The sequence below is a fragment of the Momordica charantia genome, assembly GCF_013281855.1.
Source record: "Momordica charantia cultivar OHB3-1 chromosome 5 unlocalized genomic scaffold, Mcharantia_2.0 BLBB01000005.1, whole genome shotgun sequence".
NCBI classification, from domain to species: domain Eukaryota; kingdom Viridiplantae; phylum Streptophyta; class Magnoliopsida; order Cucurbitales; family Cucurbitaceae; genus Momordica; species Momordica charantia.
Genome location: NW_028275163.1, coordinates 16,890,505 through 16,907,014, shown reverse-complemented (window position 1 = coordinate 16,907,014; position 16,510 = coordinate 16,890,505). Strand labels below are relative to the sequence as shown.

The 16,510-nt window shown below is 36.6% G+C and overlaps 1 protein-coding gene across 2 annotated transcripts in view; it reads right to left on the bottom strand.

The window, feature by feature from the left end:
• Positions 1-16,003, bottom strand: part of LOC111021806 (Nucleoporin interacting component (Nup93/Nic96-like) family protein) — a 30,044-nt gene extending 14,041 nt beyond the window's left edge. Inside the window, exons 1-5 of one of the 2 annotated variants that reach the window (XM_022298876.2) lie at positions 15,760-16,003; positions 14,917-15,045; positions 14,289-14,380; positions 14,089-14,155; positions 13,385-13,444 (exon numbers count right to left, since the gene is read on the bottom strand). In XM_022298876.2, the coding sequence (XP_022154568.1) occupies positions 13,385-13,444; positions 14,089-14,155; positions 14,289-14,380; positions 14,917-15,018 (321 nt within the window). In that variant the 5' untranslated portion in view covers positions 15,019-15,045; positions 15,760-16,003. The remainder of the gene's footprint in view (positions 1-13,384; positions 13,445-14,088; positions 14,156-14,288; positions 14,381-14,916; positions 15,046-15,759) is intronic. The other variant, XM_022298877.2, reaches the window with a different exon arrangement.
• Positions 16,004-16,510: the final 507 nt, after the last annotated feature.

Genomic DNA, 16,510 nt, shown 5'->3' with positions numbered 1-16,510 from the left:
AAGGAGTTGGGATTCAATTAATCCCAATTCCTAATTCAGCATGAAGAATTTGGCGTGGAATGTTCAAGGCATTGGTAAGGATGACAAAAATCTGAAGATCAAAAGGCTGATCAGAAACTTGTGCCCTGATGTAGTATTTCTGCAAGAAACAAAGCTTCAACAGACAGACTCCGGTTGATATTGGTTGGTCAGCCATTGATTTGATCGGGAAATCAGGAGGAATTTTGATTATATGGGACAAAACAATCTACATTAAGGTTGTTATTAAGGGGGTTTATTCCCTTTACATTCTGCTTTCTTTTTCTAATATTAATGACATTTGGTTAACAAATGTTTATGGCCCAGATGGGAAGGAAAGAAAGCATTTTTACACTGAATTAAGGGATATTTATTCAAAGAAATTGACAGTTGACAGTTGTTTGGTACTTTATTCAAAGAATTAAAGAATCTTTTTTCAAAGAAGGCATTTTCTCTTACAGGTTTCTTTGGTATTTTGATTTGCCTCCCTAAACAAATTGACAGTTGGCTATTAGAAGTTCTCCATGGTTGGCATCTCCCTAAAAGGGCTAAGTTCTTATGGAATTGTCCTTCAAGAGCCCTCCTTTGGCATCTATGGTTAGAAAGAAATGCTCGAGTTTTTTGGGACAAAGCTTCTACTTTTGACATTTTTTGAGGAATGTACAGCGGTGTTGCATCAATTACAGGAAATTTTTTTATAATTACAACCTTTCCATGGTCATGAACAATTGGAAAGTGCTGATTTAGTTCTCGGGTGGGGCTGTCTCTACCCAGCACTTAGTTTGTTCCTCTTTTGTCTAATATATAGAAGCTTGTTTCTTATCTAAAAACAAAAAGATCTTTATTCTCTTTGTGATGGCAGCTGGAGCATTGGCAGGGATTTTAATATCATCAGATGACCTTCAGAAAGATCGTCAGGCAATAGATTTTCAAAAGCTATGAAGAAGTTCAACCATATGAGTTAGAGATTGCAGAGGTCCCCTTATCGAACGGAAAATATTCTTGGTCTGTTAGAGTATATATTAGTATATTTCTTGCCCATTCGGGTTTTGATGCCCATTAGGGTTTGCGCCCATTAGGGTTTTGTGCCCATTAGGGTTTTGTGCCTTGCTATCCAACACAAATCACCGCCACTGCCCCCGACCACCGCTGCCGCCGACCACCGCCACCGCCGTTTGCTGATTTGCCAGTTGTTTTTCCAATTGCTATTCGTGGGTTTCGTCTCGCCGTCCTTCGCACCTTCGTCGTGGTGCGCTTCCGTCACCGCCAATCGCCTTCGCCCCTCTGGTTGTCGTGGGGGAGCACTTGAGGTTGCTGGTTTCAGAAAACACCTAATCCGGTTTGGTTCCAACCGTTTGATTCATTTGTTTTGTTTGGTTCGGGTGGTTTGGTCTGGTTCTGTCGTTTTGTTCAAACAAGTTCGCTTGTTTGTTATGGCTGAGAAGAAATCAATCGTAACTTCTGAAGTGATCCCAATGATATCAAAAACCACAGAACACAAGTTGAATGGATCAAACTATTCTTCATGGAAAATCAATGTTCGTCTTTTTTTGCGAAGTATTGATATGGACGATCACATAACTGAGGATCCGTCTAAGGATGAGAGCAAGAAAGCTTGGTTGCGGGATGATGCTCAACTGGTTCTGCAGATCAAGAATTCGATCGAGGGTGACATTATTGGCTTGGTCAATGAATGTGAGTATGTTAAAGAGTTGCTTAAATATTTAGAATTCATTTATTCTGGAAAAGGAAATGTTTGTCGAATATTTGAAATCTGCAAGCGCTTCTACCAACCTGAGTTTGGTGACCAATCTCTTACAAATTACTTTATGGAACACAAACGAATTTATGCAGAGTTTAATGCATTACTCCCAGATAGTAATGATGCAAAAGTTCGGCTTGCCCAACGCGAACAACTAGCAGTTATCAGTTTTCTTCTTGGTCTTCCACCTAGATTTGATGTGGCCAAAGACCAATTACTCTCTGGTTCGGAAATTCCAGCTTTAGAGGAGGCATACACTCGAGTACTTCGAGTTGAGAAGTCACAACCTGTCTTGTCATCTCAGTCTAATAGTGCTTTGGTTAGACGTAGTACAAATGCAAACAGAGGTAATACCTACCAAGGGAATTCCACGACTTCGAACGCTCAACGTTCTAGTGCTCCAAAATCAAATTCAGGAGATATTATTTTTTGCAATTATTGTCATAAGCACGTTCATACAAAACGAGAATGTAGAAAGCTATTGAATAAAGGTCAGAAAACACAGTCTACCCATGTTTCATCTTCTCCTGATAATGCTGGCAAGTTAGTTACAATTCCTGCGGAAGAATTTGCTAAGTTCCAACAGTATCAAGAGTCATTGACAGCATCGTCCTCTAATCCGATTACCGCCATCGCTGAGTCAGGTAACACCAGTAAATGTCTTATTTCCTCCACATCAAAATGGGTCATTGACTCTGGTGCGACAAATCATATGTCAGGTAACCCTAACTTATTTGCTAATTTCTCCTCATCTGCATCTTTGCCTGATGTGTTACCATAGTAAATGACACAACTTCTCCTGTTCTTGGCTCTGGCACAGTTCATCTTTCCACATCCCTTTCACTAACATTTGTTTTAAATTTACCACAATTTTCTTTTAATTTGATCTCTGTTAGTAAACTCACTCGTGATCTCAATTGTTGTGTCTTATTCTTCCCTGGTTATTACCTATTTCAGGATCTTACGACGAAGAAGACTATTGGTAAAGGGCGTGAATCCAATGGCCTCTACACGTTTGATACACAAATACCTACAGCCACTGTTTGCACTCGAGTGCCAATTCCTTTCGAAGAACATTGTCGTTTGGGTCATCCATCTCTCTCCATGTTAAAGAGTCTTCGTCCTCAATTTCATAGCTTGCATTCTTTAGATTGTGAGTCATGTCAATTTGCTAAGTTGCATCGTCTTAGTTTGTATCCTAGTGTCAATAAACGAGCTACTACCTTTTTTGAATTAGTTCATTCTGATGTTTGGGGTCCGTGTCCTATTGAGTCCAAAAGTGGGTTTCGGTACTTTGTTACCTTTGTCGATGATTTTTCCCGTGTAACTTGGTTATATTTAATGAAACATCGTTTTGAGTTACTTTCTCATTTTCGTAACTTTCATGTTGAAATTCGAACTCAATTTGGTGGCTCTCTTAAAGTTATACGAAGTGATAATGCTAAAGAATATTTTTTTGGAGCTCTTGGCTCTTATTTGAGTGAATATGGTATTCTTCACCAATCCTCTTGTGTCAATAGTCCGTCTCAAAATGAAGTTGCAGAAAGAAAAAATAGACATCTTCTCGAAACAGCAAGGGCCTTAATGTTTCAAATGCATGTTCCAAAATATTTTTGGGCCGATGCTATTTTGACGGCTTGCTTCCTGATTAATTGCATGCCTTCATCAGTTCTTAAGGGTGAGATACATTATCGTACTCGATGTCCTATGCAACCTTTATTTCTTATTAAACCTAAAATATTTGGTTGCACCTGTTTTGTTCGTGATGTTCGCCCTCAGCTCACCAAATTGGACCCTAAGTCCTTGAAATGCATTTTCCTTGGTTATTCTCGTGTTCAAAAAGGGTATCCATGTTATTGTGCTGATCTCAATAGATATCTTGTCTCTCCCGACGTTACATTCTTTGAAAATACTCCTTTTTCATCATCTTTGAGTACCAGTCAGGGGGAGAGTTCACAAGAAGATGATGACTTTCTCGTATATTTCATTGTCTCTCCTTCCACTGAAGAGCATCCTAGCAATACATCTTCCTATGTGTCTGATCCTTCTCTTCCCACCATTACTCAAGTTTATTCTCGTCGGCAACCTCCTACGGACTCATGCCCTATACCAGCAGCTTCTTCGTCCGAGGATCCAGGAACAAGCGTAAATGTACTTATCATGTTTCTTCTTTTGTCTCATATAACCATTTGTCCTCACCTACTTGTTCGTTTCTTGCATCCCTTGAGTCTGTATCTGTTCCTAAAATTGTTCATGAAGTTTTGTCTCATCCTGGTTGGCGGGCTGCTATGTTGGAGGAAATGACTGCCTTAGATGACAATGGTACTTGGGATTTAGTGTCTCTTCCTGCAGGAAAAAACCTATCGGTTGTAAATGAGTGTTTGCTGTTAAAGTTCATCCTGATGGATCTATTGCCCGTTTGAAAGCTCGCCTTGTTGCTAAAGGATATGCACAGACTTATGGAATTGATTATAGTGATACTTTTTCTCCGGTTGCTAAATTAACTTCTGTTAGGTTATTCATTTCCTTGGCATCTATTCACCATTGGCCGTTACATCAGCTTGATAAAAAAAATGTCTTTCTTCATGGTGATCTTCAAGACGAAGTGTATATGGAACAACCACCAGGTTTTGTTGCTCAGGGGGAGAATGGAAAGCTATGTCGTCTTCGTAAATCCCTATATGGGTTGAAACAAAGTCCACGAGCATGGTTTGGAAAATTTAGTCACGTGGTTGAGAACTTTGGAATGAAGAAGAGTAAGTCGGACCATTCTGTCTTCAATAAACAAACTGAGTCTAGTGTTATCTTACTGGTTGTATATGTTGATGATATTGTGATTACTGGTAATGATTCATCAGGCATCCTATCACTCAAAACTTTCCTTCATAGCCAATTTCATACGAAGGATTTGGGAGTGCTGAAATATTTCTTAGGAATTGAGGTAATAAGGAGCAAGAAGGGGATTCTCTTATCACAGAGGAAATATGTACTTGACCTGTTAACTGAAACAGGAAAGTTAGCTGCTAAGCCGCGTAGTACAACTTACAAAGGAAGGGGAGTTGTTGAAAGATCCTGAGAAGTATAGGAGATTAGTAGGGAAGCTGAATTATCTTACGGTTACGAGACCAGACATAGCTTATCCAGTCAGTATGAGTCAGTTTATGAGTTCTCCTACGACTGACCATTGGATCGCATTGGAACATATTCTATGTTATCTGAAAGGTGCTCTTGGACATGGTTTGTTATATAAAGATCATGGTCATCTTAATATTGAATGTTTTTCAGATGCTGATTGGACAGGTTCTAAGGAAGATAGAAGATCAACCTCAGGATATTGTGTATTTGTCAAAGGTAATTTAGTTTCTTGGAAAAGTAAGAAACAAAACGTGGTGTCGCGTTCGAGTGCTGAATCAGAATATAGAGCTATGGCACAGTCGGTGTGTGAATTAGTATGGATACATCAGCTTCTGACTGAATTGGGATTTGGCATCACCACTCCAATGAAACTTTGGTGTGATAATCAAGCAGCTCTTCATATTGCATCTAATCCAGTATTTCATGAACGAACCAAACACATTGAAGTTGATTGTCATTATGTACGTGAGAAAATACAGCAAGGATTGGTGGCTACAGGGTATGTGAAGACTAGAGAGCAGCTAGGAGATATCTTTACTAAAGCATTGAATGGAGCACGAATAGATTATTTGTCTAACAAGTTGGGCATGATTAACATATATGCACCAACTTGAGGGGAGTGTTAGAGTATATATTAGTATATTTTATATTCTTGTATTAATATTAATTTGTCATTTACCTTCTCCTTATAGGATCAGGTCAACCTTGTATATTTGTCTATATATATAGACTTTAATAATGAGAATACATTACATTGGATTCTCTCCAACCTTAGTCTCTACATGGTCCAAGTCCGGTAATGAAGCTATTCACTCTCTATTGGATAGGTTCTTTGTCTCAAAAGGATGGGATGCACCCTTATCAAATTCCAGAGTTTCTCGCGTTGAAAGAATCACATCCGATCACTTCCCAATTCTTTTGTAGGCAGGGGATTTTAATTGGGGACCCAGCCCTTTTTGTTTTTTCCATTCCTGGCTAAAAAATAAGGACAGCATCAATCTCATTGAAACCAAGCTCGCTGAAGATCGATCCTATGGGTGGGTTGGTTTCTCTCTATCCTATTTTTTGGATAAAGAAACGATTCATTCAACATGGAGCCGAAATACAACCAAAGGGACAGGGGTCGAGAAGACCCCCTCCAAAAACGAACAACGACTAACAAAGCAAAGCTCTCCAGTCTTGTAGGATCATAGAGAGGCTGTAGTTACAAAAAAATTTTGTATTTCTATGACACCACCAAGAAGCTGTGATATGTATACTATTACAAAAAGAATCAAAAGATTTAGACTTATCTTCGAAAGAATGAAGATTCCTTTCCATCCAAATATTCCATAGTAAAGCTCTGAAGGCACAACTCCACAAAAAATAGGCTTTTCCTTTAAGATGACATCCGTGAAAACACTCAAGCACCCAATCTTTGATGCTCCTAGGCAGACAAACCGAGAGCCCAAAAATGTCAAACAAGACCGTCCACCTTTCTTAGCAAACGAGTAGTAAATAAACAAGTGGTCTAAAGATTCTGCTTCTTTCAAACATAAATAGCATGCTGAAGGGGAGATCGACCACCCTGGGCATTTCTTTTGGAGCCTCTCATAAGTGTTCAATGCGAGGTAGGCCAACGTCCATAAAAAAACCTTCACTTTCTTCGGAATAGGATCTTTCCAAATAAAGTTAACTAACGGTGCCTTGAGTGTATTGTCATTTGAATCCAGAAGGTCCAAATAAGCTGATTTTGTAGAAAAAAGTCCATCCCCCTCCAGGTTCCACACTATTTTATCCACTTCCCTCCCTAGAACAACAGCGTCCAACATTTCCACCAGCCTCATCCATTGCTCCAACTCTCTATCAAATAATCCCCTTCTTATGCCTAGGTCCCATGACTGATTGCCCTCATTCCAGCATTCAGAGACCGATGCATTCTGTTTAAAAGAGAGAACAAACATATCCGGGAACTCATGCGCAAGGGGCACTTTGCCAGCCCATTTGTCTAGCCAGAAACTTAGTCTAGTTCCTTGACTTGCTTTAAAGACCACCGCTTCTTTGAAAGATCCAATATTTTTGGCTATATCAAACCACGGCCTTCCCCAAGCTTTCCCTTTGGGAACTTTTGTCAGCCACCCGTACTTATCAACACCATAGATGCTAGCAAGAATCTCCAGAGGGCATTGTCTTCCTGAGTAAAATGCCACAGCCACTTCGTTAACAAGGCAGTGTTTTTATAACGGAATCCACCTATCCCCAAACCACCCAACTTCACAGGAAGAGAGGAAATATCCCATTTCACCATATTTCTGCAACCATGACCAGCCCCTGCCCCCCCCCCCCCCAAAAAAATCTCTCACTATCTTATCCATCTCCTTCGTAATGCTCGCAGGAGCCTTCAACAACGAAAAATAGAATATAGGCTATTAAACACTGATTGGGCCAAAGTCAATCTTCCCCCCTTAGACAGTAATAATTTTTTCCATTTGGCAAGCTTGATTTTGAACTTTTCCACCATCGGTCTCCAAAACTCAATCGCCCTATGATTTCCACCAAGCGACAGCCCCAAATAGTTAAACGGCAAGGATTCAACTCGGCACCCCAAAGAGGTTGCTTTGGAAGCAACTTTCTCCTCATTTAGATTAATACCAATAAGAGAAGACTTGGCTAGATTGATACGCAACCCAGACCCCTTAGTAAACAACCAAAGCAAAGCCCTCCATCAGTCAAGGTTACCTTTAAAAGCCGGACAAAAGATGATAGTATCATCCGCATATTGAAGGTGAGACACCAACACCCTATCTCGACCCGTGTTTTCAAGGCGCGCCCAGGCTCTCGCCTCAGGCGAGGGGCGAGGCGTTTTCGCCGGGGCGCGCCTTGGCGCCGAGGCGAGCGCCTTCAATCGGGCGCTCGCCTTTGTGCGCCTTTGCCTCGCCTTGGTGTGCCATCGCCTTAGGCGAGGCGAGCGCCTCTTTGAAGGAGGCGACCCTCTGTTTTTTTTTTTAAATAATGTTTAAAACCCACGAAAAAGCAACCCTAAAAACCTAATACCCACACCTGGAAGTCTTCGCTTCCGTCCTTTGCTGCCACCACCGCTTTCGTCCTCGTGTTGTAATGTTTTTTTAGTTTCTCTTTGATTCTATACACTGCTTCAATTCTTCAATTCTTCTTCATCGATTCTTTAATTGAGAAAAGAACCAAACAATAGAAGAATCAAAATTTCAGAAAAGAATCGAAGATGAAGAAGAGTCGAAGAAAAAAGAAGAATCAATGAAGAAGTAGAAGAAGAATTGAAGAGAATTGAAAAACCTGAAAATTGAAAATCCTACCGCTCCCATCATCCTCTTAGCTTCAATCCTCCTCTCCTCTTCTTTTTCTTTTTTACATTTCCAAGCCGCACTTAGAAGTGCTAGTGCTAGAAAATACTCCCATGCAATAAAATTGCCATCTGGTGGCAAAACTTCCAAATGGCAGTAAACACTCACCATTTTTTTACTATTTTTATTTAAGTTAATGCATGGTTTAATTTTTTGTTTAATTTAATTACAAATGTTTTCATATCTTTTTATTTAACCACTGTTTACTAAAATTTTTTAGAACTTTATATTTAATTTCCCTAATTGTTTAAGTTAAACTTTATTTACTAAAATTTTTTAGAAATTATATTTAATTTTTCCTAATTGTTTAAGTTAAACTTTATTTACACATTAAATAGTTCTACAAATATTTGCCTCTGAAGAATCTGAAAAAAAAAAAAAGTGCTTCAGGTTGATTTGCTCAGTTTATATGTTGGAGAAGAAAGGAATTGCTTCAAAAAAGCAAAGTCAGTTGGCTCAAAGAAGGGGATGACAATACAAGTTTCTTTCATAGATTCCTTGCTGCTCAAAGAAGGAAGGCACTGATTTCAGAATTGAGAGATGATCAGGGTATTTCATTAATTAATCAAGGGGATATTGAAACAGAAATTATATCTTTCTTTGAGACATTACATTGCTGACGGTCTGGCCCTCGATTCTCTCCGAGGGGGATCAACTGGCACCCCATTTCTTCTATGGACAGATTATGGTTGGAGAGGCACTTTGTCGAAGTAGAAATTTGGTTGGCGTTAAACGGGCTTGGGAAGAATAAAGCCCTGAGACCTTATGGGTTTATATCCTGATGGTTGCCACCAAGGGAGAAACCCAAGTAGGAGAAAGGAAAAGACTCTACTTTGCAGCCAAAAGAAGAGGCCAAAAAACCTATCTCTGTGGAACTGCAATTAATGCCAATCACCGTCGTTTTGGAAACATTTAAGGAAAGACCCGAACTCTTCTGCTTGAGTCCTCACATCTTGGTGGATAGTTTTGTTTGTAGTTAGCTCGATCTTATTGTTGGCTTTTATCATTCTTAATGCTCCATGTTGAGTCTATTCTATGTTTTCATCTTTTCTATTTTTCTTTCACTCCTCTAGGAGTTTTTTCTCTTTTTCATATATCAATGAAAAGTTGTTTCTTGTTCAAAAAAATTTAAGGAAAGACCCAAAGCCATCAAGAAAAAATTGATCACTCCCCACCAGTTACTGCATACTGAAGATGGGTAAACCTCTAGACCATTTGTTCCGAAGGTGAACCCCTTCAGGATTTTCTTCTCATGGCAAAAATAGATCAACCTACTCAAGGCATCACCCGCCAAAGTAAAGAGGAAAGGAGTATTGCCCCTTGGCCTTTCGTTTATAATGACTGAGAAGTTCGTTGTGCAAATGCACCCATAATTCAATTCCGCCATTTCCAGTCGAAACCTTTTGTTTGTAACATTGCATCAAGGAAAGACCAATCTACTCTGTCATATGCCTTCTCAAAAATATAGTTTAAGCAACACACCCTTTTTTCTTCTAATTTTTCCAATGACCTACTGACTCTGAAGCAATCAAAATATCCAAAATTTGACGACCCTCCGTAAAGGCAACTTGAGAATCTGAAATGATAAGGGGGAGAACTTTCTTCAAGCGCTCAGCTAATACCTTGGCCAAAATTTTGTACAAAGAGGAGACCAAACTGATGGGCCTTTCTTCTTCCTAGGGAAAAGGCAAATATAGGTTTCACTAGTGCGTTTGTCCACATTGAATTCTTTCATGCCCAGTAGCTCGGTGGACAGCAGATACTGGTCTATGGAACCTTTGGGTTCGTTCTCAGTAGCTCTTTATGTAAGTCTTGCTCACCAACCTTAATGCCAACTAATATTTATCAGGCAATATGGAAAACAAATTGCCGAAAGAAGGTTTATTTTTTTATTTGGATCATCATATATGGGAAGCTTAACATTGCAGATGTCCTACAAAAGAAGCTTTCAGCCTCTTGTTTATTGCCTTCAATCTGCATGCTCTGCGAAGCAAGTGGAGAGAGTGCTGCTCATCTTTTCTTCCATTGCCCCTATGCTTCGAAGCGCTGGTGTTTTCTGTTCAAAGAATTCAAATTATCTTGGGCATTTAATGATGTGGTGGTGGATAATGTTACTCAATTGCTCCTTGGATCGAATTTGTCTCCACAAGGTCGCCTATTCTGGCTTAATGCTATTAACGCTTTGCTACGAGTTATGGTTTGAAATGAATCTCAAAATCTTCGAGGGGCAGCATAAATCCTCGTTCGACTGTTTAGTATAGTTATATTTAAAGCCTCTCAGTGGTGCTCGTTGTCTACTCCTTTTGGGAATTATTCTTCCTCTCTCATTTGTTCTAACTGGGGGGCTTTTTTGTTGTGATGTTTAATTGTTGTTTACTTCTTTGTTTTCTCTCACTGTTCCAAGAGTTTGTATTGTTGAACATTTATGTTCCTTTTCACTATTTCAATAAGAAGTTCGTTTCTTGTTTTAAAAAAAAAACAAAGGCATCATTATTATTTTCCTTTCAAATTTTGACTTTGCAAGACTGTCTGGTATTGTCAAAGTTTTTCTAAGTGGTGTTGCCAAGGGATGTTGTATATGGCAGTTGATTAAAGGCATGTCTCTTCTGTTATGATGTTTACTGTTATAGCTCCCTGGAGGTTATGATGGTTCTTTTATTCTTTTCTGGTTGTGGATTTTTATTTTTGGATATTACTGTGTCTGTATCTTTTAGGGAATTAGTCGGGATGATTGTCCATTCTCCTTTTAGGAGTTCCTGTAACTTTTCATAGATTCAATGAAAAGTTTTTGTCTCATTGTCAAAAATAAATTTGAAAATTTGCCTATTATATTTTAATTATTTTGTGCCTCTGTTGTGCCTTACCTCACCAAGATGTCGAGATTCCCAAGAACTATTGCAGCTTAATAATACTTGCGCTTAATTTAAAAAAAAAAAAAAAGAAAACTATACATGCATATCAAATCTATACTATATCTAAAAGGAGCTATGGAGGAGAATCTTTACCTCCCCATTCTGCCCCCAACTTTTTAAGATATACCAAGTTTACCCTTCATCTATATTATATATTCTTCCATGTACCTCTTCTACGGGATGCTATTATTTTAATGAGGTGTCTGTTTAGAGAACCAATACGTTGAAGAGGTATGACTGTTCTTCACAAACCATTTATAGAAGCAGTGCGTCCGTTGAAAGGAAAGAGTGTAAATTAAAAACTCATATCTTCTTTCTCCCAAAATGTCTATGAAAATCTCTTTCTTTTTATCAAAGAACTCATACATTTCCAAAAGGAGTGGAAATTAAAAGTTGTTGTTCTTCGTAGGGAAACATTGAAGTAGGTCAAAATCAAGATTTGCGAAGACAAAAATTAATTTTAGCTGATGAAGAGGTAAAGTATAAAAATTGATGTGAATTCTGAGCGTTATGTTTTATAAATTTCAGTGAATTATTGTACTGTTGTCATATTCTGCTTATTATTTTTTATAAACTGACATGGAGTGATTGTTGTTTTCTCTTTAATTTTTTTTTTTTTTGAATCCCAATAAAATTATATTTAATATTTGTATTTATCCCACTTATTATTGTTTTCATGATCTTTTGGATTTTTTGTTTTATGTTTATAATATTTTTTTACCTAAGAGAGGAATAAGCATGTCAAAACACTTTCATGGCCAAGATACAAGCATCTTCCTTCTTCATTCCTCATTTAATTGTAAATGAAGATCCAGGTTGAGATAAATTTAAGAATAGACAGAAAAATTGACTATATAACATATTCTTTTTTTTTATCTTGCAATTCAAACTGTCCATCTTCATCAGTCACGAATGTTGAGACTTCAAAAACAAAAATTGTATTTAATTGTTGGATTTCTAAATTGTATCTGTTTCCTAGATTGATGTGGGTGGTTGTTGTTATCTTAACTACTTTTAGATTCTATGTTGATATTTTTTAATTTTGTACGTAGATAGAATCTGAATTCAAAAATCTATTTAATCTATTAAAGAGGTAGAGTATAAAATTATGTATTCTTGTTATCTTTAACTTTTAGTTTTTTAGATTAATTTAATCTTTTTATGTAGATTATTTTTAAATTTTATACATTCATGATACCTTCGTGTTTTAATATTTAGTTAAAGTTATTTTCAAGTTTAATTTAATATTCAGTTAATCTTTTTTTAAGTTTTAAAATATATTCATGTTATATTTTAGTATTAGTTTTCCTATTTATCTTAATACGTCTTTTTGATTGATGTAGTTCTTATTTTATTTTTCGTCGTGTGATTCTTCATCCCACATTTTTTAAATGATTTCATGGCAGTACAAATTATTCAGTTTCTTTCTCAAATTTCAATTCTTTAATTTCTCTTATTGAGATTTTATTTTTATATTTTAAAGGTGCAATATCATTTATATTTATCATTTAAAAAAATGATATTTGATTTGTCAATTTTCAATTTTAAAAAGTAGCTTAAGAGTAATAAACGAACAATTTTATTTATTCCTATTGTTATTTTGACTATCTAACAAATAATTTCATTGTTTGGATTTTTAGTTACATAATTTGATTTAATATATCATGTCGTAGATTTGCTTGTTTTTAAATTTATAAAAATATTTTTAATTAAAAGTTGATAACCACATTTATTATTTCAAATTTATATCATATTCAATGTTTTCTACCCATCTTATTTTATTGTCTTATTTTTTAGTTGGAATACTGTATTTTTATATAAAATACCAACAAATACTAATATATTTTATTTGAAAAACTAAATATTTAAAAATTGGGTTTAGTTGGCATTCTAAACATTAAATGTTAGAGACATTATATTAAAATATTTAAAACCACGTGCATTGCACGTGATATTAACTAGTTATGACAAAAGACATGTTTAATAAGTCCAAGAACTCTAAAAGTTACCATTCACATGTAAGACAAATATGTATGAAGTATGAATAACCACATCAATAACAGCATGGAATGTCAGCAAGATCCACAAACAAAAAGGAGTATGAAATAGATATTTCAGAAACATTTCATACATAAACCAATAACTTCTTGAGTAAAATTTTATCAACCATATTAGGTTAAATTGTATAAAAAAAGTACCTGTTGCAAGTATTCTTCAATACTTGTTGCCTCAGCAGGAAACACATCCTCAAATGTAGTCTTCAAAAGAAGAAATGAACAGGCAAATAAAAAGATTAAAGAGCAATAAAATACCAAAAATAAAATTCTCAATGTAAATTTGATCAGGATAGCAAAGATACACACAACTTCAAAAGAACAAACATTTTAGGACTATAAAGGTATAAGCCAATATTTATTTCTAGCCATATTCTCCTTTGGACTGTAAAGGTAAAAGCCAATATTCCTTATGTCTTTACTTATCACCCTTACAAGAAGAAGGCAAAAAAGCTTTTGCTCAACCTCATCAAAAGCTCTCTGTGGTGCACTTAGATTGACAGAAACCACCTTATTATTATAGGCGCAGACAGATATTTTATTTCCTTTCTTGATAATGTCATTTTTGTTGTTGCTTCTTGGTGTAGACTTACTAATTGTAATTCCTTTTGTAATTATTCAATTTCTAATAGTTTGCCTCATGGAGGGTTGTGTTGTAAGTTGTAACCTCCCTTAATTGTGGGTTGTGACTTTCCTCCCTCTTTTTGTTTATCTCATTATAATAATGAAAGCTCCTATTACTTATTATACACACGCACACACATTATAAGTAGTAGATCAAAATTCAAAGACAGATTATAGTCATTAAGAAAGGTTATTACAACTGAGTACAATAGAAAGATCTTCACCTTCAATTCAAAAGACTTCAAATCTCGAGCAAGTTGCTCTGCATTTATTCCCTCACGTGCAAGTAACCTACAAACATCACAATACAAGTAATAAGATTCGGAATTGAAAAATGTGTTCTTTTCTTGGTAGCTAAAGAGATGATAGTGACAGAAATTTTGAATTTATGAGGTGAGAATTCTGGTAGCAGCAATAGAACTACCTTGTGGCAGCAATAGATTGTGTGGGTGCCTCAGTTCTCAGGGTCTTTGCCTTGAGCTTTTTAGATAACACTTCTAACTGATCTAAGTTCCTCTGAAACAAGCACGCATCAGGAACCTCAGAGATAAGAACTGAGACATAATGTGCAGACAAGTACCTAGAAGTTTTGTTTCTTGTTCATTCTTCTCATATATTTTTTCAAAAAATTTAAAGTTAAAAAAGAGTAAACTTTCTGAATCTTTCCTCCCCTCTTCGTCCAACTATTATTCAATATTTCGTTGCAAAAAATCATTAATTCCCTATGTTTTCCAGTTAGGGTAGATGTGGCGCAGGTTTAAGAAGAGGGATTGCAGATAAGAAGATATCAAACCTCATGTTAACTTCAATGTTCGATTTCTACTGACACCTATTCCACCGCCTCGAATTTTAAACGAAACAGTAATAATCATGAAGGGATGATAATAATAAAGCTTGAAATACATACATTACCAGATAAACAAATTCATGTTTAGAGATTAGTCCATCAATGAGACAATTAGCGGCGAAAAGTTTGAAAATGCAGCTATGTAATCAAAAGTAGGATCCTCAATTTCCAGCAGATTGATGGAAAATGGGAGAGAGTACGAAACCTGGAGAGGAGGGAACTGCGCTGAAGGAGCAGCTTGTTCGAGGAGCTTTGTAGAAGAGTGAAGCAGATCGGTCCAGCCACTGATGTCCTGATCGTTCGCCATGGCTCTCACGAGAAGGCAGCGGGAGGGCTGTGAGAAGCAAATGGGTTTTAGCGGTTTAAGCGAGAGGGGAAAATGGAGTGTGAGATGAAAGACGGCGGGAGAAGTAAACCTAGAATTTTTTTTTTTTTTTAAGAAAGATGCATTTAATTAAGCCACTCGGACAAGATTCATAAACCAAGAGGCGAAGGGAAACTGCCATAAATCCAAGATCAGAATGTCATCCAAAATTCCAACCACCAAACAATTATTACCCGACTTCGGCCCTAAGTTAGTTGAATTTGAATCTGCTACCAATAAGAATTTGTTTTTTTTTTTGTTTCCAACAATAAATAAACTTAGGTCGTGGGTTTGTAATTTGTAAAACAACTATCTAGCCATATAATTTTGACATAAATTAACTCATAACATACTTAATACCATAATCTAAATCCTTGACATGACAAGCAACACAATTAAACTCAAGTTTCAGAAAAAAATACCAAACATTCAGCAAATATAAACTCATAAAGATGGATTAGGGAAACATAAACTCATGATATGAAATGGCTCTAGTCCAAGAAATCCAAAAAATTTCAGTAAACATAAGCTCACTCCCGAGAATCCAAAAATTTCAGAAAACAAACTCAAAAGAACAATTCAAAATTGGAATAAGAACAATGTTACTTGAAATAGACTCATATCTAACTGGCATTGAATGTTTGAAAAAAAAAACAAAAAACAAAAAATAAAAACAAAAAAAACCTTGATAGAAGACAAGTTACTGGAATTGAGGCGGCAGCGGGCGAGGGGACGAACAGCGGCGACTGGCGGCAGTGATAGGCGACGGCGAGGGGCCTGGGCGACGAACGGTGGTGATGGGAGAAGGCAGAATCAAATTGTAGGGCAGAAAAGGTGGGTGTTCACAGCATAACGAGGAAGAAAGGGAATTATGGCGCTTTTTTTCCCTTCATACAAACAATGGAGTCGAGGATTCAAACTATGACTCCTTTGTTAGAGGGGTTTTTGGGCTTAATAACACTTTTACCGGGCACGATCGTTTTTTACCAGTTTTTTTCGAAATATATATTTTATAATCTTAACTTACATCATCATTGATACCGAATTACTTTTGTTATCACTCCACTCATTTCGTAGATTTCTCTCTGATTATTTATCCCTCTTTTTTCATATCTTCAAAAAAGTCATCAGTCTTTCTCTCTCCTCATTTTTCTTTTTTAAACATAAACAAAAACCCAATTAAATTGATAGACACACTTTCTTGATTTTTTTTAATAATGTTAATTTTAAAAATATTTACCAAAATATGCCCCGTCTCAAACTAATTACGGGAATAATGCTTTGAAATTCATAGGTCGTCTCTCGACCTATGAACTGGCAAGAGACGACCAACTAACGTGGCGCTTACTCAGTGCCACGTTAATTTTTTTTTAAATTAAACATGGTCGTCTCTAACCATGTCGTTTTTGCTTCTTTTTTTTTAAATAACCTAACA